This window comes from Grammomys surdaster, unplaced genomic scaffold (genome assembly GCF_004785775.1).
Source record: "Grammomys surdaster isolate TR1022 unplaced genomic scaffold, NIH_TR_1.0 125834, whole genome shotgun sequence".
NCBI classification, from domain to species: Eukaryota; Metazoa; Chordata; class Mammalia; order Rodentia; family Muridae; genus Grammomys; species Grammomys surdaster.
This window is the reverse complement of record NW_021620662.1, coordinates 684,566-712,538: the sequence shown is the minus strand read 5'-3', so window position 1 is coordinate 712,538 and position 27,973 is coordinate 684,566. Positions and strand designations below refer to the sequence as shown.

Here is a 27,973-nt window from a genome sequence, read left to right as displayed (position 1 = left end):
CAAGACTCTTTAGACAAAGGTATCTCTGAAATTAAGGAGTTTATTGAGTTAACAGGAGTGAGCCAAAATAGCAACTGGAAACAAGTGCAGCAGATCTAAAAGCTAGGAGTCACTTTATCATCAGAACTGGAGGGAGGGAAGCATAAACTGTTTACATTGAACCTGCACCGGCTACACAAATGAGGGGCAGGGTAAAGTGAGTTGAAGATGGTGGGGGTGGGGCTTGATGACAATTCTTATGGAGTACTGCTACTTCTGAGACGGTTGAGGTCCATAGTATGGATAGTTTATATGTACACAAGGTGCAGTGGCACCTACAGGTCCACTGTGCTGGTATTGTATGAAGACTTCAACATATCCTCAAGGGCAAGCCCCACCATGCTGGCTGACTAACTTCCCTTATCCCCTGTCCCCATCCTTTAGATCTTATATTTAAACTTTGGTTCACTCAGAATGTCTTTCTTAAGACTGCATAAACTCATACAAAGCAATGTGTACAGCAGCTCAACAAGAACAAAGGGAAACGGGACTGTTACTGATCTCACATGAATGCAAATAGACTATCTACATTCTAATTCTTGAAACAAAAACAAAACAAAATCTCTAATGTTGAGATTTTCCAACCACAGTTATAACACTCACAAAATGGAGTTTTTTATTTGAAAGAAATTCAATATGAAAATTACCAAGAAAAGCACATAAGACCATAGAAAGTCAATAACTTCTTTTTTTGTTTTTACTGTTATATTTTTGGGTTTATTCTCTATTCTTGAAGGCATTGTTAAGATTATCACATTCTACCTACACATCTGTATGTACCCATGTGAATGTAGGCACGTGTCCTGTGCTGAGCTGGTGGAGGTGAGAGGAAAACCCCAGGCTCTATCCTTACTTTTTACTTTGCTTGGTAACAGGTCTCTTTTTACCATTCAGTTGTGAATAATGGCTGCTTAGTCCAATGTCTTCCAGGGATTCTGTCTACATCTACCAATATCATCATAGGCACAGGGATCTTAAATACACACTGCCATGCCTGACTAACATTTATCCTGAAGATGCAAACTCAGGTCCTCACACTTACACAGCAAGTACTGAACAATTTCCCCAGCCTTTCTGTTTTAGAGGAACAAATATTACCAGGAATGATGGCATGTGCCTGTAATCCCAGCACTTAAAGGATCAGAAGTTCAAAAGATGAACATATCTATTTTATTCTTCAGGATAAAAGTAGTTACTCCATCAAATACTTTGATCTTTTTCAAATTAACTATTAGCTTCTACAAAGTAAACCCATTTTTTTCTGCTTAATACAAAAATGCTGTCTCTTAAGACTATGATCCACTTTACAAGTGCTGATTTTCTCACCAAAATGTTACATTGCTAGCATTTTTTTATTCAAAATAACACCTAATATTTGATTCTTATTAACATTTTTTTAATTTTTTTGGTTTGGTGGTTTTGTTTTGGTTTTTGGAGACAGGGTTTCTCTGGGTAGCCCTGGCTGTCCTGAAACTCACTATGTAGACAAGACTGGCCTTGAACTCATAGAGATGATACACCTGCTTCTGGTTCCCAAGGGCTGGAATTAAAGGCATGCGCCACCACTGCTCAGCTTTTGTTTTTTGAAATTTTAGGACAAAACTGGGAAGGCTACATTTTCAAAGTTAGGACTCTGCTACATATTCAAAGTTAGAGAAACCACAAACATTTACTAAAATTAGGATCTAGACCCAACTGGAATGTTTATGTCACAAAATCCCTTATGATATTTTTTATAGTAAAGATACTGATTTATATTGTTCTACAAATACATGTCATCAATTTATTTTGATTTAATTAATCATATTCTGTGAACTGGGCTTAGGGTTATTTTAAAATGTTGAGAGTTTATTTTTGTAATCCAACAACTTTATCCAAAAATGCAGAAAATTTTTCTGGCTGGCCAGGAGGATAATATCTCAGCATTGATAAATCCATTGACTGTAACAGGCCAGGCAGCGTGCTGCAGGTACAGTAGAAGAGATGGCCTTCTTTGTGCAGCTGCTTTGCCAGTTCAAATTGATGATTGTTCATTAACTTTTCATTTACAACTACCACAAGTGGCTTGCCTTTTTCCAGACTCTCCAAACAGCTTCCTGCACCTGCGTGGCTAATAACAAGATCGGCTTGCTGGAGGTCTTCTTTCAACGACTCCTTATACCTGTAAACATCCAGAGTGAATGACTCAGTACTGAATGGTTCAGGCACCACAGTGCCTCTACCAATTTGGAGGACCAGTTGGTTGTAACCCAGACTCTTGAGTATCTGAATGCTATCCTTGGCAACCATATGATCGACGAGGTCGTCAAAACTGGTGGTCCCCACGGTCACAAACACTCTCTTCATTGGGCTGGTTCCAGATATAATATGACTTCTAAAGGCAAAATGCACTTTTAAACATGATGCTTTTGGTAATCTAAGTCTCAATCTAGGCATTATTTAAAGAAATGTAAATACATATGAATTTCTGTTATCCTCCCCTCAAGCCCCCCCAAAAAACACTAAGGCACTAAAGCATGTGTGAAATAAGCTAGCGTTTAGCCATACCATCTGGCCCATTATCATGATTTATAACATGTATGCTTAAGCCTGCATTAATCATGCAGTGATATTTTTCTAAAACCCCACTATACTTCTGATCTGCCACAATCACTTTGGTAGAAAGGCTGTACTCTATGTAGTGTGATTATATTCAAATCCTACCTTGAAATCTTTCCAACATGAGTGAGGAAGGAAAATTACAAAATTCTTAGCAGTTTTGATTTTGACAAAAACAAGTTAACTAGACTGAGACTAGGGCTTAAAATCTCAAGGCTTCTACCACTGTGGACCTACACAGAAGACTAATCTACAGAAAACCTGAACCACTGCTGAGCTGCCCCAGGGGACATGCTAGCTATGCCAAGGAAAGGTTCGCCTGGACATCTCATGATCGCATTAAAACAGCTGAAATACATGTCGCTCCCTAAAATAAAAATGTTCACCTGATCACAATTTTATACACTGAACAAAGATATTTCAACAAGAATTCAAATATAACCATGCCACATTGTACATGCACCACTTTTTAACAAATTTAGAAGAAGAAAAATGGAGATTAGCTAAACCCTAGATCATTTATAATTTCTGAACTCCAAGTGAAGGGATTTTTATTAATCCTTTACTTTTTAGAAGGGTATGCACACATGCACACATACGCACACAAAGTACTTCCAAAAATCTACCAAGAACTGGGAGAATTAACAATGCTATTGGAATTCTCATACCTGTCTTTTATAAACAGGAGAAATGAAGCACACACAAACTACAGAGACTAGTGTAGTGAGACCACCACCTAGCTCCCAAGTTTACAGTGCTATCTATCCTTACTCGGCCCGGGCTAATCTTCCTCCCCACTTCTCAACCTTATTAGACAGTTTTAAAGCAAATGTTCAATATCCAGTACCCGAAATAAAGCCAACTTTCTATAATTACATTTCATAATGCTGCTATCATTTCCTAAATAATATATATAGTCCACTAATTTATCTACTATCTAGTCAGAGCTTGAATTTTTCCAAATTGCCTCATAATTTTATTTTTACAACTTCATACATACTTACTCTCTTCAAACCAACAGCCAAACGCGGTTGCCGTATCTCCTATCTCATAATACTTCCTCTTCCCTCTTTCTGGCCACTGATAAAACAAACTGAGTAATGTGTCGAACAGAGACTTCCACATTCTGTATTTAAGGAATTAAATGACTGGAGAGATGGCTCAGCGGTTAAGAGCACTCATTACTCTACCAGAGGACTTGGGTTTGATTCCCAGAATCTACATGATAGCTCGCAACCAACCATCTGTAACCAGTTCTTGGGGATCTGACATCCTTTTCTGTCCCCTGGAGGACCAAGCACACACATGCTGCACAGACATACATGCAGATGAAGCACTCAGACGTATAACATAAAGGGGTTTTTTTAAAGTTTAAACTTTAAATCTCTGGATTGTTTATCATGATCCCTTTTTTTTTTTCCTGTTCTTAAAAAAAAATGAGTTTAAAAGTCTCGGTCAGAATCATATTGAGTTCTTTATCAAGAAACTTCATAGGTGCCTCTATTTCCTATTAAATCAGGAGGCATCTCATGCTCATTTCTTTCTCTTTTTGTAATGATAAGATTGATCAGTGGCCCCAAGGTTTTTTACCGGACATCAGATACAGAGTTCCCCAGGAGTCGCTGGCCTAATAGTTTCCCTGGGTTGGGAGGAGGAAGAGCGTTGCTGGGGAGTGATTTGTGGGGCTTAGTGACTTTAGCAGCAGCTGATGGTCATCCCCAGACCTGCTATTTCATTAGAGGTAACAAGGTGCTATTGATAATGCTACCTTTCATTTTACATTTATCAGACAGAATTCCCTTCAAAGCAGGATTTTATCTGACTCATCTTTTTGGTTCCTCTGAAGTAGGGTGTTGGGTTTTTCTTTTGTTTAGGAGGTTTGGGGTTTGGGGAGGTTTGGTTTTGTTTTTGTTTTGCATGTCTTTTGTTTTTGACTGGGATAAGGTCTTATGCGGTAGCCCAGAGTGGTCTAAAATTTATGGCAATCCTCTTGCCTCAGCTTCCCAAATGAGCTACCACACCCAGCTAGAGGTTTCTGTTATTTATTTTGTATTGTTTGTTTGCTTGTTTACCAAGAAGGGAAGATGGCACCTGGTCTACAGCTTCACAGTATTTAGCATCTAAGATAGTTCCAAGACGTATATCTGCCCCTTGCTTACTAAAATGACTTCATCTGCAGTCAGTGAGCACAACTTCTCAACACACTTTTGATATAACCCTTTGGGTAATATTTTAATTAGTTGGCCTGCAACATAAAACATATATTAAACAATAAAAGTCTGGATCCAGTATGACTATGATGCTTCATTAACAGTCTCTGGGTTTCTATCCTATCATGTTGCGGGGAACTCTTGAAGCAAACCCTTGAAATCATCCACTCTGTTCCTCCCCTGTCCTGTTTGACTAACAAAACCATCTTCTTCTGCACCTGTGCCCTTTGCTCGGCAGTCCTCATCCTCTACATCCTACTCCACCCTCTCCTAGCAAATAGCTCAAGCTCCATTTCCCCCCTCAGGAGCTAATATGCTCTGGACTCTTGCTGTCCAACTTCCCTCTTTTCTCCTGAGATTGAACAATCTTTCTTTTCAAATCCAGCTCCTCTTCCCTGGCCCATTAGAATTTCTAGACAAGTCTGACATTACTGGGTAATCTCTGCCCCCTAAGCACAGGACAGGAGCTAACACTAAAGCAAGGGGAACAAGAACCATTCCTGAGATGACTGAGAATCCAGAAGGTCGAGTCCTCTTCCTAGGTGATTTCTGGCTTCCTATAGTCATATCCTGTGCCATGTGAAAAAAGCAAATGTGAAGAGGGGTAGAGATGGGAGGCAGAGAGTATATGTAGTACAGGACTGTGCGACGGCTTGGGTTTCTCTGAGAAAATATATGTAGTACAGAACTGTCCAGCTAAGGTTCCTGAGATCCAACTCATCTCTCTCACACTTTTGTCCTATGAACCAGTGACTGCCCCTCAACAACACGAGATGACAGGAGTCCTAATATAGCCCCCACCATGAGTCTGAAGACTGTGACCATCTTTCCAGTTTCTTTTGTCTGGTTTCCTGTGTGTTAGATATGAATTTGTCACTGTCTGCAGTAGCTCTGCAGACATAGCTTATTCATCTATTGAACTACTTTCAGAGTCCTTGGAAAAGTGCTAGACAGATCTTTAGCACATAAGTAGCAATAGCATGTGTTAATGATTCCTCTGTATGTAACTGAGCATTTATATACATATGCTATGTTATTTAAACCCCATAGAAACTTCCCAAGCTGGCATTATTACCTCCTTTCTCCCATGCCCCTTTTGTGGTGCTGGGGTTCAAACTCAGTGCCTTGCTCTTGCTAGGCAAGGACTCTACTCATGATCCTCCTGCCTCAGCCTCAATAGCTAAGATTACAGATATATGCCATTGCATTTTATAGATAAGTCTCCGTTTTGTACATGAATAAGAAAAAAAAAAAAAAAAACTTGGGCAGTGGTAGCACATACCTTTAATCCCAGCACTTGGGAGGTAGAGGCAGGCGGATTTCTGAGTTCAAGGCCAGCTTGATCTACAGAGTAAGTTCCAGGACATCCAGGGCTACACAGAGAAACCCTGTCTCAAAAAAACAAACAAACAAAAAAAACTTATCCATTTACTAATTAGTAGATGGTATGCTAATTAATAAAAAGATTGAGGATTTGAACTATATTCACATTCAAACTGCATCCTCTTTCCATTACACTCACATAGCCTCACATACTACTGCTAATTAACTTACCAGAAGGCATAACTAGTCAAAGACAACCACCTAGCAAGTTGATTTCCACTGACCCCAAAGTATATGTTCTTCCATCATTAAAAAATATTAATAAGCTAATGCATAAATAAATGAGCTATGTGAAAATAGGTCTCTTGAAAAAGTTATAATACGATTTCTTCAGAATTGCTGCTGGCAACCTGAAGACTAAATGCTGGCACTTCTCTTAAAGTAATGGCTAAAAGGGATGAATATTTAAGATCACTCTGTCAGAACAAGTTGTATACAACTCCCCTGGCAGTGATATTTCAAAACGGCAAAAAGAGATTTGTGAGCACCTGTCAATGTACGGCACGCCTACAGCTCTCCACTTGCTCAGAGGAATACCCCTGTGTCATCCGTACAGGCTAATCGTTATTGAGCACTCCCGTGGCTTGGAGGCAAGAAGAGGAGGCCTTTAGGAAGAAAACAGCTTCCCCTTCAGAGGAAAACCAAGAAGGGCAAGGACATCAGGGAAGACAATTTATTGGCAAAGAACCTGAAAGTCACTAGTTCTCATCCCCACTCAGTCCTATCCTTCCGCTCACATGGCCTCTTCAGATCCTGGCCTGTAATTCCAGGAGGGAGCTCATGGTAACAAAGTGACCTGTGGAACAATGAGCTAAGGGACTGCCATTACAAAGCATCCCTAAATGTCTGTTGGTGGTCTTTCTTCCCTTCCTTTCTCATTTTCCTCACTTTACTTGAAGACCTTCCTACCATAAAGCCAATGCCATACATCACACTCTCAGAGGGAGTTGATGACTGCTCCTACAAGGCAAGAAAATGTCAAAGAGGCACACTACTACATTGATTTGGTTACAGCAAGCATCAAGCAGATTCAATGGTAGAGGAATCCCTCTACCATCTACCTTTTGATGGCAAAAGGGTCTGCTAACTTGAAGGTTTTGATTGCAGGCAGGCCATATAAAGAATCTAATCACCACTGCAGACTCAATAAATACCTCAGGTAAGATCATACATGTGAAAGTACTATGTAAACTTCTAGGAAAATGTAAAATAACTTTGGTTCTCAGTATGGCTATTACTAAGATAAAGACCTGAGAAGCAGGTAGGATGGACACGCATGCACACACACATGCACATACACACAAACTAAGTCTAGAGAGAAGGGATGTGCTAGCTTTACTCATCACTGTGACAAATCACCTAACATAAACAGCTCAAGGGAGGAAGGGTTTGTTTTGACTCATTGTTTCAAATGTTTGAGTTTGTGGTGAACTTGGTCCATGAGTTTGGTCACAACCTAATGGTAGCAGAAGCTACATGACAGAGGAACTTCATCCCCTCATGATAATTAGAAAGAAGAGATTGAAACAGGAAGAGCCCAAGGACCAGGTATGACCCTTGGGTACCTCTTGTGACCTGCTTCTTCATGTCTTAAAGTTTCTACCGCCTCCCAAAATAGAAGCCTGAGATGGGGCTGGCACTTCAACACAGTCATCTGCTCAGACATTTCACATTCAAACTGTAATGAGTTTTGAGCAGCAAAAAGAAAAAAAGAAAATGATTTCAGAGGCTGCAACAGAAAACTTAAGTCACAAAGATGTTCAGAGGTTAAGGGCCTCCGGCCAGCAACTCCCCCCTCATTCAATTAATAAGCATTTCCTGAGTGCTGGGCCACTGGTCTATGACCTGAGATATAAGCCAGCTTAGCCAAAGCTAATATAGAGTGATATCTGTCCTTTATAAAGGACAGAAATTTAATTCTTATTTGGAGAGACTCAATAAACAAAAGATAATAACCGAAGCCAACTATGCTAGGTTTAAAATGAGCACAGGAGAACAGAGCAACAGAGATTAAAAGCACAGAGGCTGAGCAATATTCTGAACTTAAATACCAGCCAAAGATAAGAATGAGATCAAATTTCCAATGGTGATTCTCTAAAACTACATCCCACTGTAGGAGAGAATATCACACTGTGCTGGGATAGAATTGTCATAAAATTAGACATATACAAACTTCCTAGGAACATAAGCTCAATTTCCATATTCCGTCTTCACATTTGTTCAAAATTACTAGCCTGAAGTGTCATCTAATATTTAGGAAAATGGGGAAACACTTCGGCAGAAGCAGAGTAAAGAGAATTGTAAGAGATACAAGAGAAGCCTATGGGACCAAAGAAAGACTCAACAGAACTTCAAAGATTTACTGCCTTTTCAATTATGTATATGTGGGGGGGGGTACACACAAGTGCCAGCACCCATGGGTGTCAGAGGCCAAATCTCCCTGTAGCTGCAGTTCCATGGCTGCTGGGAACTGAACCTGTGTCCTCTGTGAGAGCAGTAAGCATCTTACCTGCTGAGCCATCTCTCAGGCCCCTCAACAGGACTTTAAACACTACTCAATTTCATTTCCCTTAATAAAGGTTGTCTCTAAGTCAAGAATGATATATAAGGTCCTTTCTAGAAACAACTTCAAAGAACTGGCAGGTGATCCATAGAGCACTGCACAGGGAAGAGGTTGAGTCCCTTCCAGAATGATTAGACATTTCTATCATGGTCTCAAGATCGGGGAGGGCAAAGGGGGTCATGCAAGCCCTTCATTTACCTTTCCTTCACTCAGAACTTAGAAAAAAATCTTAATAGGTAAACGCAAACTGGCCATCTCCTAAGTAGAAAAATGGCAGGCCCAGAACAGGGAGGATTTGTGTGCTGTACTGAAATGTACAGTAAAGCCTTTGTGTCTGGCTTTGAATGACATGTTTGAGCAAAGCCTCTAGTATGTTTGGGTAGAGGCTGAGAAATTGTTATGAGACCGTTTGAACCTTGAGGAAATGTTGTCTGTCTAGAGAATCTGCACTTGGTGCTACATAAGAACCTGCTGCTGCACCGCCCTTGGTCCTAAGTCATAGCAAACCTGGAGTTCTTACTTCTGATTATGGCTAGCCATGGTCAAAAGGGACTGACGTTTGTGTGGGTCCTCTGCTCTCACAGGCAGCAAGAGCAAGATAACTTTGGTAGCTGGAATCATTCCCAGCCTCAATTAACCTTGTATAATGTTTGAATAAAGTAACTGGGGTGAGCTAGCTAGGTGCCAGTCTTTTCCAAGAAGGCTGAACCCCTCTGCTCCTTCAAGAAATGAAGGTTTAGAATCTTGGTGGGCTCCTTTTTCTCTACTGCAGCACCTATGACCAACATCAATCAATACTGAGTATATAACTTGGTTTCAGTTCTTAAAGAGTTTATACTTTAGCTGGAGAAAGGGAAAAACATTTCAAAGATACATGGCCATCAAATGCCCAGGTTCCTAAGATGTCATCAGAGAACCAAGATGCATGGCATTGCCTCAGGGAGACAGCCAAGCAAGAATGAATGGGGAACAGGGTGCATTCCTGACATACCTGGAAAGAGGAAAGACTGAGCCTAGAAGAGGAGGGAGGAGGAAGAGATATATAGTGAGTTCAGGAATGAGGGACAGACAAGCCGACTCCAAACAGAGCATCTGCACAGGCATCAGGTCACAGGAGCCCTAATCAGTCAGGGGGCTTAAAGAAATATATCCAGGAGAAGAGATGACAGATGAGGATGATGGAGGTGGGGCTGGCGGAGATGGCAGAGGTGGAGAAAGGGAGGTGGAAGATAGAGAAGACGGAGATGATGGTGGTGATACAGATGGAGATAAGTGACATGGGAATGGAGCGCGGGAGATGGAAGATGAAGATGATGGAGGTAGAGGTGGGGGTGGAGATGATGGAAGAGAGAGATGGGAAGATAGGAGATGGCCATGTTGGAGATAAAAACGGAGATGGGAGAGATGGAGATGATGGAGATGAAGAGGGAGAGAGGGAGGAAGGGAGGGATGGAGAGAGGGGGAGCCTTATAAACAGATTTATTATTGGGAATTAATACATGTGATTATAGATGAAGAAGTCCCAAGGTGTGCTGTTGGAAAGTTGGAATATAAGAAAAGCAGTAAGTTCCCATTTGGGGCTAAAAACCCTAACTCAACAGTCAGAGAAGGAAGACACAGGTAATAATCCCCAGGCACCACAGTAAGAGGGAACAAGCTCCTGCTGCCTCAAACTCTTGTTGACTTTCAGTAAGTGACTGAGCCCCACCCACATTAATGCAGCAATCTGCATTACTAAACCTACCAACTCGGAAATAACAGTCCCACAGACACACCCAGGATGAGTCTGAGCACCCTGGTGTTGCCTAAGGAAGTTGACTGTCAAACAAGCCTTCACACCTTGAACTGAGTCATTACCCAGTGGGCAATAAGGGCTATGACTAGAAACAGGAACAAAGATACACTTTAGCAAATTAAACCGACCTTGATATGGAAGTGGGAGATGAGGAGAAGGAAAGCAAACCAGAAGCAAGACATAAACTACATATAATTACCTATGCAATAAGATACTGCAACAGACGGTGAACGACAAACATTTCTGTGACTCTCCTCATAGGAGGAACTCTGACAGGAGAGTAAGATGTGGGGTCATTACTTGGGTTGCACTGCATCATGTAGCGCTGTGCTGTGTCCACTGTATTGGACTGCATTGCATTGTAGTGCATATATTTTGAGATAGTCTTGCTATGAAGCCAGTCTCGCCTTGTACTGTAGCTCCTCCCACTCGGTCTTCAATGCTAGGATTACGGTATACATTATCACTTCCAGGTCTCTGTAGTTTAACTTGATATCAGGATTTACATGCAGAACTATAAGGAAGAACTGGAAAAGAGAGCCCAGGATTTCAAAGGTCAGCAATAAAGATGCAAGTTTAGGAAGAAAGACTAGGTGAGAGCCGACTCAGCCTGACCGGGGTGGGAGGACAGTAGGAGGAGCCAGGCGGGAGGAGCCAGGCAGGCTGAATCAGCAAACACTGCCAACCCTAATCAGTTTATGACTCACTGTGAAGGAATGACCACTCTCCTTGGTGACAATCCAATCCTAAAACTAGTCAGCAGGGAGGATTACGTTAAGGGGGAAAAAGGATGGGCCAGCTCAACCACTTCTCAACTGCTAGAAGCTAATTCTTACTATCCAAAGCAACTTTTCAAAAAGGCCATGCCAAGTCCTAGGCAGTCAAATGTCCAAGGAGCAACTTCAGAAGAAACCTCATCTAGCTGAGGAGAAACAAATATTACCAACTGAGTTTGGGCTTTGATTTCAGAGTTTTGGCTTAAGATAGAAAGGAGATTGGCAATGGGTCTCACACTGTGGCCCAGGCAAGCCCACTATATAGCCCAGGCTGGCCTCAAATCTGCAGCAATTATCTTGCCCTAGAATCTCCTGTGCCAGATTATAGATATGGCCACCACAGCTGGCTGAGGTTTTTATTACATTAAATAGGTAAATATCAAATACTTTTATGTTTCCCCAGGCAAGCAAAGATTAATAAAAATTCTATTGTCAGATTTCTCATAAGCATTTAAACTACTATATCATAACTTTAAAATAAGACAAAAATGCAAATACCTTGTAATATATAGAGAGAGATTTAAAATATTCAACATATCAAGAATGCTAGTGTTATAGAATAGATAATAACCAAAAATAATACATTTGATGTGTTGTGTTTTCCCACAAAGAAATCAAAACAAGTATGTATGCAAATCATAAAGTCCACATCTAAGAAATTTTTATTAAAATTTTTTGATAAAGAAAACCAGGAGCTAGGAAGATGGCTCAGTAGGTAAAGAGCTTCCATGAAAGCATGAGGACATGGGTTGGAAAACACACAGAGAAACGCCAGGGATGTTAGCACACTTCTAATCCCACTACCTGGGAGGCAGAGACAGGGGGATCCTGAGGCTCACTGGCTGGCCTGTGAGCTGCAGGCCAGTGACAGACCTGTCTCAAAGGAGAAGGTTGGCACTGCTAAAGGTGACACTCAAGGTTGTCCTCCAGCCTCCACAGACAGGCACACATGTACAGTCACACCCTCATATATATACACAGATTTTTAAAAAGTCAAGCCTGGCATGGCAGTGCCCACCTGCAAACCCAGCACTTTCGAGGCAAATACCAAAGAATCAGGGGTTCAAGGTCAGCCTTAATTATACAGCATGTTTGAAGCTAGTCTGGGCTCATATGAAGCCCTGTCTCAAAAAAAAAGAAAAAAAAGAAAAAGAAAAAAGGCAAGAAGAAATATTTGGTAATAAAGATGCAGAAAACACAAAAAGTTTTCTGTTAAGTGATCTTCAAACAATATATTTTAAAATGTAATAAATCACTGTATTATGAATGTATGTACACATGTGTAGTCATAGAGTATTATATATACATGTACCTATATACAGTATGTACATGTGGAAATCTATATATGTAAATATATTCCCCCATAATCATTATAATACACTGCCAAGAAAATAGATCTAAGACAAAAAAACACACACACACAAACAAAACCAAAGACTCTCATTTTGAGAAATAACATGAACATCTTCAATAGAATTAGAGCTGAACAAAATTAAAATATTAATCAACTCCCTTTAGATTTATTTTTATGTTATGTGTATGAGAGGATTTGTAGTGGGATATCCTCCCACTACATTTGTATAAAGCTCAGCGATTGGGCTGTATGAGAGGTAGGCGGAGTGAGGAGAGAAGGAGAAGGAAGGGGAGGAGCTAAGAGAGAGGACAGAGATGTAGGAGCCATGGAGAGCCTCCCATGTATCGAGAGCAGTCCTGGGTAACAACTTATATATAGGTTAGTTAATTGGTTAACATTTCCAATTGTGTGGGCATCTTGATATTTGAGCATTACCAAATGTATAAAGCTATTGGATAATCTTTAAACAAAAGAGTCTCATTTCTACCGGGTACCGCGTGGATGGCAGGATGGTCTGGGTTCAGCCCAACCTTGTGGAAACAGTGTGGATTGGCTCTGCCAATCTCCCACGCTGGTGTCTTGTAGGTGGCAGGGCCAGCGCTTTTGGGCCAGCATGAGCTGCGGTCAGAGTTGAGCAGCAGTGCACGCCTCCGGTCATGGCCTCAGGCCTTGCCTAGTCAGGAAATTGGCGAGGCCATACCACAAAACAGATCGGGTGCTGCCGATTTAAAATTTTACTGTAACAAGGTTTGCCTGTATATTTATATATACATCATATGTATATGCATGCCTGGTACCCTAAGTGGTAGAAGTGGCATTGGAGCCCCTGGAACTGGAGTTACAGATGATTGAGAATATGTGGGTACTTGGAACTGAACTTAGGTCCACTGGAAGAGCAGTATGTGCTTGCTCCTAACCACTGAGCTCTCCTGCCCTTAATCACCTCTTCATGATGATCAATAAAAACTTTCCACAAGAAAACCCTGGAATGTTCTTCCCACCCCTCCCATTTCACATTTTATACACACACACACCACACATAAACACCACACAGGCAGAGAGAGAGAGAGAGAGAGAGAGAGAGAGAGAGAGAGAGAGAGAGAATTCCTGATACTTTCTACAAGCCCAAAGATCCTATCATCAATCCATGGCCAAGAAGCGACTCTAACAATATGAAGAGAGGAGCCAAAATGCATTCCCTTGGCATTCTGCAAACCCTACTGGATTTCTCTCAACTCCTTAATGGCATGTCCTAGAATGATGCTCTGATGAAAATGTTGAAAAAAGAAAACTTATGCTTTATAAAAGCTAATTAACAGATCATTCAACTGCAGAGTTATTTTTTGCCTGTTATCCATTACTTCCTCCTCTTTGGGCAAAACACTAAAACCGAAAGAACCTGAAATGTAAGAAAATGAGGTGACCCCCACCTAAGAGCTTTGCACTGTGGTGACTTCCCCTGTCCTCAGCCTTGTACAATCAGAAAAAAGGTGTTAACGTCACTAAACATTAAAGAGACACTATTGGAAGTATAAATCAAGGAAAGTTGACATTTTCATATCGATGTCTATCCCATAAACTTTTCCTACTGAAAGCACACATGTGTTCTGTAAAGAATTACAAAGGTGATTTCTAGAGCTATTTATGGAAGACATAGGGAACCACCAAGATTCCCAAGAATAGAAAGCTATTTAAACAGCCCAGTGTACAGTTACTCAATACAGTCCTGAACAGCAATGCAAAAAGACACAAGGGTCACCTACAAGCACAATCATGGAAACCCTTTTAAAATGCATTGTCAAATTAAAAATAAAAAACAATGTCTGGAAGGGTAGCTCAGTGAAAGAAACATATGCCTACCATATATGAGGCCTTGAGGTGGCATTCTCAGCTCAGCAAAATAAACAAGTAAATAAAACTAAACTTGAAAGTTACATAGTATAACTCACTGTTAACAGCAAATATATACTTTAAGAAATAACTTATTTAAAAATTTTATTTAAAGGTTCTTTTAAAGTTTCTTGAGTAAATTTCTTAAATATATAAATTTTAAATAAAATTTCTTAAATTGAGTTAATTTAAGAAAATTTTCTGGATATACACCAGGATTCAGTATCAGCTATTATATTTATAAGGAAATTTTTAAGACAAAAAAATACATGTACTTACATCAGTTTTTTCAGAAGATAAGATCACAATATACTCTTAATTTTCAACATTACATTTCATTGATACCTAGCTTTTTTTTTCATTTTGGTTTTTTTTTTTTTTTTTTTTTGCTTGTTTTTTTCGAGACAGAGTTTCTCTGTATAGCCCTGGCTGTCCTGAAACTCACTCTGTAGACCAGGCTGGCCTCGAACTCAGAAATCCACCTGCCTCTGCTTCCCAAGTGCTAGGATCAAAGGTGTGCACCACCACTGACCAGCTAATACCTAGCTTTTTATTCTGAATAATATATAGCATACATAATCAGAAAAATAACCATTCTATGTTAGTAATATAATCAAAAGTAGGCAAAAATCTTATAAAGAATAGAGAAATCTTTACAATTCATTGACAATATCTCAACTTTTATTTCAGAAGGCAGTGTTATCCTTACTCTTAGAAATTAATATTTATGCAACACCGTAGATACTGGAAAAGCCTTTATAGTGCCTGTTCTAGTAACACTCTCAGGATAAAAGTGGGCTTCAAATTTTAAGTTTATCAAATTCAACTGAGCAATACTGTCAGCTTCTAAATAGTTGCAGATAAACCAATTCTATGCAAAAGTAACCACAGACTTAACAGCAAAAAGTATGCATTCTTCAAACCCTAACAGTATTGGAAGTGTTTTTATATTGGAAATACAAGGAATAATAGATAATGTCTCTAAATTTATAGTCCTGTGACTATCTCAACATTGTAAAAAAAAGAAAGAACTTTAAAAAGTTTAATATGCTGGAAAGGTGTTTGAAGGATTGTAAACATGAGATAATTTTCTACCTGCCTGGAAAAGAATGTAAGAGAGAGGGTCTCATCTCTACTATAACAAGATATCAAATACATCATGTAAAAGTCAACACCTCGGCTTCCCCACCAGCGGGATGAGAGAATGGAAAATGAACAGTCTCAGTGGTCCCCACTAGCTCTAAAATCTGACAACAGACTCTGAGTCTATCCTTGCCAAAAGATTAAAAAAAAAAAAAAGCATACACACAGAATAAGGCATTATCTAATATCATAAAATGCACAGCCAAGCTCAGCAGACTCTTGCCTAAATTTACGTCTTTACCCTGAGTTATATTTTCCTCTCCTACAAAAAACATCTTTTAAAAGACTCTGAAACCCACAGCTATATCTTCCTGTAGTTACTCCAGTGCTTCTAAAGGACATACTTATCACTACATTTGGGTTGGGCTTGGGGGTTTTGTTGTGGATTTTTTTCCATCAAATATGTGTGTGTATGTGTGTGTGTGTACATACTCCTTCTGTCCTGTCTCCACAGGAGTTCTCATTTGGGTTAATAAGGATAAGACCTGGGGCTGGCCACAGATGGCTCAGAGGCTAAGGAAGCTTGAAGAATGAGCCTCATGAACTGCGCTCCTACACTGGGATCCATGTAAAGGAGAGAATCAACTCCACAAACATCGCCCTCTGACTTCCACACATGCACCGGGGCACTAACGTGTTCTCTGGCTCTCATTTTCACTCTCTCACACTCAAATAAATAAATAAGTACATTTTAATAAATTCTCGTATTGGGCTGGGGAGATAGTTTGATCAGCAACGTGCATGCTCTAAGCACCAAGTAAAAAGGTCAATGATAGTGTCAGTGAACCTGCAATCCCAGTGCTGGAGGTGGAGACAGGCAAACCCCTCAGGATCGAGATCATACAAGATCCTGTGTCAAAAAATAAGGTGAAGGATACTGAGAAAATCACCTAATGTCCTCTGGCTTCCAAAACACACACATACACATATATACACACACACACACACACATACACACACACACACATACCCCTTCTAAATAAAACAAAAAATAAAACCTCATTTTACATCCAAAAACTTAATGAATTGTAACAGGGAAAAAAAATTCAAAGTACGCTCCGTAAATCAAAAATCTTACATTCAAGTCTAAGTACACTATTCCCAGAACCTAAGTGTGTCCTAAATAAGACTCTTTTACAACTCCGAGCCTCATCTGTTCCTCCTGTGGAGTCTAAGTACAATGTACTTACAGAAAGGTGTTCACATTACACAGCTTAAATATGGCAGCCTGAAAGCACCTGTCAATCATGATACTGTAGAAAGGTTTGTTTCTGTTACTGTGCTATCCAACAGATCCATACACAAAATCCTTGGAGTTCTGCTCACTCTTTGAGCACCATCCCTCTCTGTAGGCTATTAACTACAGCCTGGACTTTGGTGAGAATAAAGATGAAGTAGCTATAAACTGAGCTTCAAAGCCAGAGTCTGAGGGTCTGCCTTTTGGACAGGCCAGTGGAAAAGTGCACAGAAAATGAAGGTCAGGGGTCTAAGCAAAGATCAGAGATGGTCACTTTGTAATATTTTCACACAGGAGGGATACTCTTCACCAAAGTCTCCTCTTAGAAGTAGCAAAGGATGTCACTCGGAAATAGAGTGCTTCCCTAGCAAGTGTGAGACACTGACTTTAAAACCTTGTAGAAAGAAAAAAGTAACACAAGCTCATAATTCTACTCACTGTTTCCTCTCCTCACCCCCACCTTGCTACATACGTTTGTACATTTGTTTCTTAGTTTATCGCTATTGACTCTTAAAGTTCTGCTAGAGAAAGAACTTCTCAGAAAGAGCTCTGAACCAAACCTGGGAGGTACAGAACCATCCAGCAGTTAGAAGCAAGAAAAAGCTAGCTGGACAGGTGAGCCTAAATGACTAAACCACTCTCAGGCACTCTGGATCCACTTCTGAGATCCAGCCTCTCTTGCCCTTCCACCCATGTAATTTAATCTTATTCCTAAAACTATAAGACAAACAACAAGCAGGACCTCAACCTTAACTTGTATCAAAACAAAGATGGACAAAATTCTTGTTAGTGTCATGAGAAAGAATTTGTTGGTGTTCAAAGAAATCAGTCTTTAATATCTGAAAAGTAAAGCCAACCTGTTTGCCGTATTGGACTGAATCTCTCACTCAGTTTCTGTCCCAAGAAGACCACTGACATTCTCCAAATGAGGACATTGGCTAGGGTCCATTAGGTCTAGGCAGCTTCGTGCTATCTAGTGCCAGGTGCACAAGAGAGGTCAGACAGGTACATCAAGGAGGGAAAATCTTCCCCTTGCTAATCAACAGGATAAAGGTGGTTAAGCAGGAATTATTTTTCAATGACCTATATAATTTCATCAGAGCTGCTATGGCTATTAGCTGAAAGCAGCTGACTTCCTAATGAGATGAACTGGATAGCAGGGCCCTCTCAGAGCAGCCAACAGATGAGTAGAGTAGTAGGCCGAACCTGAAGAAAGCAACAATTGGTCTGCCACCTTTCCCACCTTTCCTCCTCCTGAAAGCGGCCTGGTTTGGAGCTCTTTCCCTTGGAGAAGGGGATGTGGTATCTCTGTATCTGGAAGGCTGCAGCACCTGTAGAATGGATGACAGCTGATCTGTCAAGTACAGGAGGCTAAAGCCAACCTGGGCTAATTCTCAGGACCCACTCCAAAACTCCAAGCAACCACAGTAGCCGTCACCACCAAACACCTCATCTACCTGACCCTGAAATAAAACAATAGCTAGCTAACCTCACATGAGTGAGGTTAACAAGAGAGCTTTGTTGAAGTCAGGGAAAACACACGCACACGCACTGATAACCATAACTCAAATTCAGTTTCATCAGAGAATTTATGAAATTGAGCAACAGCCAGCCAACAATAAATTCCTCACAGCAGGAAAGTGCTGCAAGTCCAGTGGCACCGCCTCCGTCTCCGGTGTATGCCAGGAAAGGTTTGGAGAGGAAGACAGATCCAGATTTCATCGTCTCTGCCAATTATCCCTTGGGGACCCAGGCGCTACGACCCAAAGGACCGAGAAAGGGGGTGGAGAGCCTGATGACATCTTCCTCAGTCAAAACAAGCTGGCCCTCTTCACCCAGGGTCGGTCATGAGTAACGTCGCCTGCAGGAGCCCTCAGCGTCCCGGGCAGTCACAGGGCTTTAGGCTGGAACCTTCTCAGCCGTCCTGCCGGTCCTCTCTCCAAAACCTGCTCCTGCCACTCAGCAGGATGCAGGAAGGAGGTTCTCAGGACAGCCTCTTCCACCTCCAACACCCTAAAATAAAATAAAAGCAATCCTCCAAGCACAGATTTCTTACCTGCGTACGGTCGCGGATTCTCCTGCCACGCTGTGTCCCCTCGACAGTCAGAAAGTTTGTGCGGCTGTCCGGGATGGGGGCAAACAACCGAGCGGCCAGTGCACAGAGCACAACAGAGAACTGAGCCGGCTCCTCCGGGCCCAACACCCAACTCCTGGCGCTGGGGCAGCTGCCCTCGCGCGTCTGGGCGCGGTGACCTCCAGCCCTGGCTTCAACACACCCTGAAGACCCGGGGACAAATTACCCAGCGAGAGAAGGTCGAGGAACAACTTTTCTCCAGCGCGTCAGCCGGTGGCGGAGCTTCGCAGGTCTCGGGTCGGTCCCCGCCCCACAGCTCGCACCCTCCGAGAAGTCTAGGCAGGGAGGTGGCAGGGGCGGTGCCCAACCTGCCGGGCGACTCAGGGGAGAGCGCCCAGGCCCCGCCCCTAGGGCCTCTGCCGCCTCAGACCCCGCCCCCAGCAAGCCCCGCCCTGCCTCCCAGACCCGCCTCTGCCAGGTGCTCCAGAGACTCAGATTGCGTGCACTACAACGCGCACGGGTTTCCTAGGTGAAGGGGGCGGAGCCTCTGCGAGAAAGTTTCCACCGAAACTTGAACTGGAGCGCTAAGAGGACGCCTCGCCCTTGGGGGCTCGCCTCTCCGGCAAGCTTCGTCTCTCCTCCAGCACCACTCCTGACAAGCAGGCACGCACCGCTGGTTTCTAGGGTTTTGAGAGGAAAGGAAGCTGCACACCGCGACGCGCGGACGTCTTAGATTTCCCACTTCTAGAAGGTTTGAGTGCGGAGCTTGACGCATCGCCTCACGCGGATTCCCTTCGCTTGTTCTCTTTTTCCTCAGATATTTGAACTTTAACATGACAGGACGGTCCCTGTAGATTTGAGTCTCCTGTCGTTCGACTGGAAAACTCGCTGGCATGAACAGGAGGCCATTTAGTCCCAGCAAGGAGGCAAGAGTTGCAGTTTTGCAGTTTAGTTTCTTAGGGGTAATTTTAGCCGTTCGGGCCTTATTTGTGAGTTTGAGGGTATTCCATAGGTGTGTGTCGCTCATTCACTGGCAACTGTCCCCACTGCCACCCCACCTCCAGCAAAAAAGAAAGGGCAGTTTAATATGAACAGTCCAGGGCAAGGATGAAAGTTCGCAACTCAGAATTCTCCAGAAGAATCGAGAACAGTAGGGAGGTGGTGGCCCTTTGGCACTGCGTGGTACCTTACCCTCTTCCAGGGCCCAGCCCTCGACCTGGGGCGACCTTTGCCTAAGGACTGAAAGCAGCATGCCACGCCAGCACTCCTCTTCAGTCTCCACGCCCCTATGTGCTTGGACCGCCTGTCCCGGCTTGGTTTCCTGTACTTTAAATCCCATAGGAGGAATCTGGATCTTGGTTAGCAGCTCTCTTGGCATTTGCCTTGCTCAGTGGTTAGTGTGGCTGAAACTTGAAGTGAGTCCTCCTCCCACCGGATGGAGCTACACTACAGTCTGCAAAAAGCGGATGTGGAGGTTTTCCACCACAGCATCCTACTGGCGCCTCACCAAATCCTGCTTCTAAGGAAGTGTCTTCCTTTGTTCTGCATGAATGACATCCGGAGATAACCAAAAATCGGGCAGATCTAGTTTTCTAATTTTCTTTGCACCCATAGCAACTGGCTGATACAAATGTCATGCTTTCTCCCACTACCTGAACATCACCACCATCACTACCACCACCAACCCTGCCGCCCGCCACTGTCCCCCAACCACCAGCTTTCACTTTTACCACCTGTAGATAAGAAATGGTTCCTGAATATAAAACGGGAGGGAGGGGCGGGGGGAAGAGAAATTAAGAGAGCAGGGTTTTATGCACAGCAGGTCACAGGTCTGCTCTGCCTTTGGAATGTGGGTAGATCATTCCTTTATTGAACTTGGGTAACTTTTGTGTGCCAAGCACTCTTTGGGGACTTGAGGAACATAAACATTACAGTCTCAATAACTATGAAGTAAGAATTTTCTCAAATGTCATGAGCATCCACAACGGTGTGCTATGCTGTCACAGGGCCAAAGCAACTGAGCAATTGATAATGAACTGTGAGCCAAAATAAACCTTCCCTCTTTTTATGTTGATCTAAGTATTTTGTTACAGTAATAAAAGGCCAAATAACACAATTAGTAACATGTTAGCCTTTTAAAATTTATTTTTTTTCTTCCCAGTGTTGTTCCTGTATACTCTCTTTGGCTAAATTATACATATTAAGACACTGAAATTAGACTTCTTTAATGAAGAAGCCGAACATTCCTCACTCGCCCTGCTTTTACTCCCATTTGTAAGTGCAGTTATATAAAGTGGTATCTTGTGTTTCTAAATTTGTTCTATTTAAAATAACAGAAATTTTGAGTTAAATTTAAAAGGGAAAGTAATATTCTGCCATTAACTCTCGTACATTTTAATTCAAAGAGCTCACTAGATTATCGACCTTAACATCCACATGAAGAAGTAGACAAAGGCCATCACCTCTGTCTAAGGATCCTAAAGTAAAGCACAGAGAAGCATTGTCCTGGGTGCCTTGAAATCTAAACTAAAAGGACACGAAAACATTGCCATCCATAGATTAAATGTAAATTTGTATTATCCTCTAGAGTTAAGCTCAGTAACAAACACTGTACATCCTGTTAGAATAATAATTGTCCTGACAAGAAAATATTCTAACAAGCAAACAAAACAAAAAAGTTTGTTTTTGGATGATTTCAGCTCCTTTTGGAAATAATCTAATGGTCAGGCTCTCTTTCACTAGTGATATAAGGTGTACTTATTCTTAAACTCTTCTAGCATCTATCTATCCTGTACTTGAATCACCATAGCCCAGGCTATCCATTCAAGTTCCAGGCCTACCTTTTCCATTTCTGTGACCCTAATCAAGTAAATTCAAGTCTTGTGTTTTAACGTTCTCTTTGAAAAGAGGTAATGAGTGCATTTATTTCACTGCATTGTGACAATATATTTTCATTTCTGAACACAATTCAGACAGTACAATAAGCAGTCATTAAACAGTTTGTTTTCAAGGTAATTTCTAGAAATGTATCAAAAGAAAACATTGTAAATATGTAGGACGGTTTATGTACAAGTATTTTTGGCAGGAAAACTTCATAAACAACTCTCCAATAGGAACTAAGTAAGTTTTGTTCTAACCACATTTAGTCTACCAAATAGTATGCTCTCAGGATTATGATTTTAAGTACATTTAAAGCTAAAATATAGCTATGCAAGTTGTTTAGGGTGCTTTCACTCAGGGGCAGGTAGGACCTGGTACAGGATATATTCATAAGAAAACAGGAGGCCTTTTGATGAATTTTATCAGTAGCCATGGGTATATATGGGCAGAAAAAAAAAACAAAACAAAACTCTGAAGACCAAGCTAAAAACGTTAACACCAATCATCTTGAAATATCAGAAGTGCAAGAGATTTTCTTCATTATACTTTCCTTCCTTTCCTCAACTTTCTATAATGAGCATGTGTTGCTTTTATAATAAGATAATTTTATTCTGGGGAAGTTTTTGTGTTTTTGTTGTTGTTTTGGGGATTTTTCCCCCTTTGATTGGGCAGTTTGTTTAGGTGTTTGTTTGTTTGTTTGTTTTGTCCCTCTATGATGTATCCTTGGCTACCTATCACTCACTGTTTTGACCAGGCTGGCCTTGAACTCAAGAGATTACCTGCCTCTGCCTCTACCTCCTGAGTGCTGGATTTCAAAGGTGTGAGCTGTAGCACGTAATTTATAGCCCTGGATATGCTCCGAGATCAGCTGCCAGCAACAGCTGTCTTACTCTGCCCCAAAGGCTAGCTTAGTCAAGCTGCCCAGTCTCATTCAGCTCTGATGCTTTTCCCATGAACGCAGGAAAGTGCACTATCTCTCCACAAGTCAACCACCCGGCGGCTAGCTCCACCAAAGTCTGCCCCAGTTGTGCCTTTTCTCCTGCCCACCTCCAAGGATGGAAAACGCCAGACAGCATTAATATTTTAAAACTAGCCAGATAACACAACTGCTGGGCCCGGAATCTATTGCCCTAAATTCATCAGCTATCCTATATCAGAATTCCACCGGTGGCGGAGGCTACCCCTCTTCCTCCTATGACCTGGAAATCCTCCTTTACCCAAGGATCGGCTTCTGCCATCTTTATTGACAAAATCAAAAGCCAATTAGGGAAACACCTCCATCTACAATGGGCCACCATGCCTGGTATTAATTTTACCTTTAAAATAAATTGGATTAAAGGAATAACAACCAACACTGAGCTACCACCTCATATTCATTAGTGTTAGTGAGCATGTAAGATGGTGTTGCTGTATGGAAAACAGTGCTGCAGATCTTCACAATATTAAAAATAGAGTACTATATGATCCAATCATCTCATTCTGGGTGTGAGATATGAGTACACCCACTCTCAGAGCAGCAGCAGGTCCAGCGTTGCTCCTGATCAGTGGTGCCTCTTCCTTAGGGTAGCCTGCTTCCCAACATGTGTCAATACAAATAACAGAAGTTCTGCCCAACCTCTGCAGGGCCTGTCCCAGCACCATGCTTCTTTCAGGAGATCAGCGGAAGCTTCTGTGAAAACTGTACCACCTAGCTTGCTTCCTTTAATCCTCCATATGTCTGGATTCCAAGATCTGATAAACTTCCATCTGAAGTCTTTTGAGTTTGTTTTCCAGAGAACCTAGCCTATAGTGTTTATGAAAGAAATTTTCTTTTCTTGGTGTTCTATATTTTCTTGCATATTTGACATTTATATTTAATATAGTCAGAGTTTCTTCTGTAATAAAAATATGAATCTCTTGTATTTTCTTATTTCCAATATCTAATTCTAAATAATTCATCATTTCTTCAGAAATTTGTGGCATCCAGACCCTATATGTCAAACCCCTGTGTATACACAGGTCTAACTTTGTATTTTGCTCCCTTGGCTTAAAGATTTCAATTGCTTTGTTTTGCTTTCTAAAATTGCCCTGAAATATTTGCCAGATACAATTTATTCTACTGGTTTCACTCCAAAAATCTCTCAAAGTTTTATTAGAATTATATTGATCTGTAAATTAATTTTAGAGGAATTAAATAGTTTACATTTAAATCAGCCCATCTGTTAGCATGATATTTTGCTTTATTTATTGAGCTGTTTTCTAATGTCCTTTAATAGTAATAAATCTTGATAGGGGTGTGCATGCTGAGAATGAAAGCCCAGGTCCTGGGCATGCTCCACCAGCACTCTAGCACTGAGCTGTACACCAGCTCCTAGACGTCTTCATTCTTTATTAATTTATAGATGTTGTGTGATTTTTCTTGACATTAAAATGCCACTTTCTACTTTTTGCTTTCCTTTTTTCCCCCAACTTTTTTCTCTTTGAGACAAGCTCTTTCTATGTAGCCTTGGCTGGCCTAGACTGGAGCTTACAGAGAGATTCTTGTGCCAGTGCTTCCCAAGGACTAAAAGTATGTGCCACCATGCCCAGCCATTTTCTAATATAGAGTAATATAACTTATCTATGCTGATAAGTTATCTTGATGTCCTGATTTCTTTTTAAAATTCTAATTGGTAGTTAAATTTTGAAAGCATCAATAGATCCCTTTCCTCCAAAATTTTAAATAATAATAGATAATTACTTTAGTCTTAAACTACCCTTCCTAGTTCGAAAGAGGTTGTGTCCAACAGTAGGATCACAGATACCTCTCACTTTTTAAGTGGATGCTGGATGTCTGAACTCAAGTCCTCATTCTTATGTGGCAAGCACCTTACTGACTCAGGATCTCCCCAACTGCAACAAGCCATTCTGAAAAAACTAACCAACAAGCCAGGAATACTACCTTCAAAAACCAATACCCCTGTGATCTCGTTTCCTCCCAGTAGTGTCTAGGTCTAAAGGGTTCTACTGCCCTCCAATACTATCCCACCGAAGACCAATCCTCTAACACATGATCTCATCCAAACCATCTTAGAATGACACTGAAAATACAAGCCTTTTCAAAATGAACCTTGGCTCCAGGTAGAATGATTAAGTGTTAAGTAAATAATTCCAGTGACTACACACCTGATTTCAAGCCAAGTTTGATACATTTATGTAGTCCAAAACTACCATAAATGTTAGATAATTAAAGTCCTGAGTTGATTTTTACTTTCAGATTCCCAACAGGAATAAACTATTAAATTGTTAAAGAAAGTCTTTTTCATCCGGGATTTAAAATTTTGCCACAGAGACATAATCAAAAAAATTTATTATAGTTTATCTTTTGATTTCTTTTAAATACTAAGTACTTTTTAAGTATTTAAAAGATATTAATTTTTATTAATAGATATTTTTAAATATCACCTTTTGTTATTGTTGCTTTTTCTAAATGAATATAATTTGTGCAAGCTTAATTTCTTAGAATTTTTTTGAGGCTCCTTTTGTGACCCAAGCACATAATGTACTAGTACAAATGTTCCCTGAGAACTCTATCAATAAAGTGGGTATTTGTTTTCTAGACAAAGTTAGATACACTGAAAGACAGGAAGGCAAAGCTCATTAGTCTTCAACTATCCCCTTATTTATTTCTTATCTACCTTAATAAACATTTGTAAAGATATCTTCTCAGATTTACTATTCTGATTTTTTTCAAAACTTCATCTCCATTACTCTACCCTCTTATGCAGTCTGTTTTGAATGTGTATTGTTTAGATCAGACCTCTTCATTTCTGGATGGCTTATGCTGTAGACATTGTTGTATTGTTGTGAAGGGACTACATGACCAAGGCAACTAGTATAGGGAAAGCGCTTAATTAAGGGCTTGCTTACAGTTTCAGAGGTTTAGTCCATTATCATCATAACAGAGAACATGGCGGCTTGTAGGCAGTTGTTGTTGCAGCCATATCTGAGAGCTACAGCCTGATCTGTAGGCAGAGGGAGGGGGAAAGGGAGATGGGGTATGGCATGTTTTTTTTGAAACCTCAAAGGCCTCTTCCAGTGAAATATTTCTCCAAGGCCACACCTACTCCAACAAGGCCACACCTATACGAACCTATAGGACATTCTTATTCAAGTCACTGTAGGTTTAGGTTTTTCAAACCCTATTTTATTTAGGGTTCTAGAATGTTTGACCTCCATTCTCGCCCATCAATAAGAGGTAGGGAAAAAAAAGGTTTGTAGGACAAGGGGGTTGTAGACAAGGGGATTAAAGGATTACTTTACAAGTAGTTCTTTGGGGTAATTCCATCTTCATTGTCAGGATATCAGCAGTCCAGTCCAATAGCAAACACCAAACAAGAATCAGTAGCATTGGATCAATCCAGCAGAAACCACAAGGTTCAGCCAAATTGACAAGAGTCAGCAGAAATGACATGAATCAGCAGGAATACCATGAAAAGTCCTTTGGCATATTTCTCTCTACAAAGAAGACGAGCAAAAAGCAGCAAAGCATTGCAAGGCCAGCAAAATCCAGCAAAGTGTTGTAAGGTATAGCAATGCAAGAGCATCCTTTCACTGTCTGCGGGGGTTCTACTTATAACTCTTTTCAAACATCACACACTCTCCCAAGCATCTGCTCCAGCAAAGCATCACATGACCTCTCCCTTCAGCAAAACATCCTCTTACAATACAGTTTCCAGGAAAGCATCATGTGACACAACTGAGTTTCCAAAGAAAACAGAAATTTCTACCTCAGACAACACACACACACACACACACACACACACACATATATATATATGCTTGTAATTTTTTTGAGACATGGTCTATTATGTAGCTCTGGCTGACATTCAATATGTAGACCAGGCTAGCCTTGAACTCTCAAGAGCTCCCACAAATCCTCCGGAATGGTGGGATTAAAATCACCATCCCCAACTCACCTACTGTTCTTTACCATTATGAAATTGCCTACTTTATACCTCCTTTGTAGAGAAACAGAAGCATATTATAAATAGTATCAGATCCAAATAGTTGGTATCAGATCAGAAGGTTAGATATTTAGGGGAGCTGATATTGAGATAGTCTGGTAGAATTTGGCCATCTTCATGTATACAGGACTTGATTAGATGACGTCTGCCTACATTAGGGTGATCTTTTCTACTAAAAGCTTGCTAATTTCACTGTTAATCTCACCTAAAATCTACTCTATGGTGATTGGTTTTAATTGTCAACTTGATATAATTTGGAATTACCTGGGAAAAGAATTTCAATTGGAATTGTCTTGATGGTATTGACCTGTAGCCAGATCTGCAGAAGATTGTCTTGATTTTGTTAATTGAAGCAGGAGGACCCACTCATGTAGACAGTTCTTGGATTTGGGTCCTGGTCTCTATATGTATGAAGAGGGAGAGGGGCTGAGCACAAGTAGGTACACAGCATTAATCCATTGCTGTTCTTGACTGTGGGTATGACTAGCTGCTTCAACTTTCTGACAGCTTGATTTCCCCCATGATGGACTGTAACCCGGAACTGTGAGCCAAATAAGCCCTTTCTCGTAGGTGTTACTTCTGCCATGAGATTTTATCACAGCAACAATAATAGAACTACACTCCAAGGTGCTTCTTAAAATTAACTTCCTTAAGATCAGGGACTAGACAAGGCTGCCCACTCTCCCCCTACCTATTCAATATAGTACTGGAAGTCTTAGCCAGAGCAATTAGACAACAAAAAGAAGTCAAAGGGATACAAATAGGAAAGGAAGAAGTCAAAATATCACTATTTGCAGATGATATGATAGTATACTTAAGTGACCCCCAAACTTCCACCAGAGAACTCCTAAACCTGATAAACAACTTCAGCAAAGTGGCTGGTTATAAAATCAACTCAAACAAATCAGTAGCCTTCCTCTACATGAAAGATAAACAGACTGAAAAAGAAATTAGGGAAATGACACCCTTCACAATAGTTGCAAATAATATAAAATACCTTGGTGTGAATCTAACCAAGCAAGTGAAAGACCTGTATGCCAAGAACT

At 41.0% G+C, this 27,973-nt stretch overlaps 1 protein-coding gene across 2 annotated transcripts; it reads right to left on the bottom strand.

The window, feature by feature from the left end:
- Window positions 1-21: 21 nt before the first annotated feature.
- On the bottom strand, window positions 22-19,444 carry LOC114640541 (UDP-N-acetylglucosamine transferase subunit ALG13 homolog). Of its 2 annotated transcripts, none has more exons than XM_028789473.1 (2): window positions 19,045-19,444; window positions 22-2,413 (listed from the first exon to the last, which is right to left on the bottom strand). In XM_028789473.1, exon 2 carries the CDS (start codon window positions 2,383-2,385, stop codon window positions 1,888-1,890), a length of 498 nt encoding a protein of 165 aa, XP_028645306.1. In that variant the 5' UTR covers window positions 2,386-2,413; window positions 19,045-19,444; the 3' UTR covers window positions 22-1,887. The 2 variants fall into 2 exon arrangements, with proteins under 2 accessions (XP_028645306.1, XP_028645307.1); XM_028789474.1 differs by lacking the exon at window positions 19,045-19,444 and having other exon boundaries at window positions 1,888-2,141; window positions 2,201-2,210.
- Window positions 19,445-27,973: the final 8,529 nt, after the last annotated feature.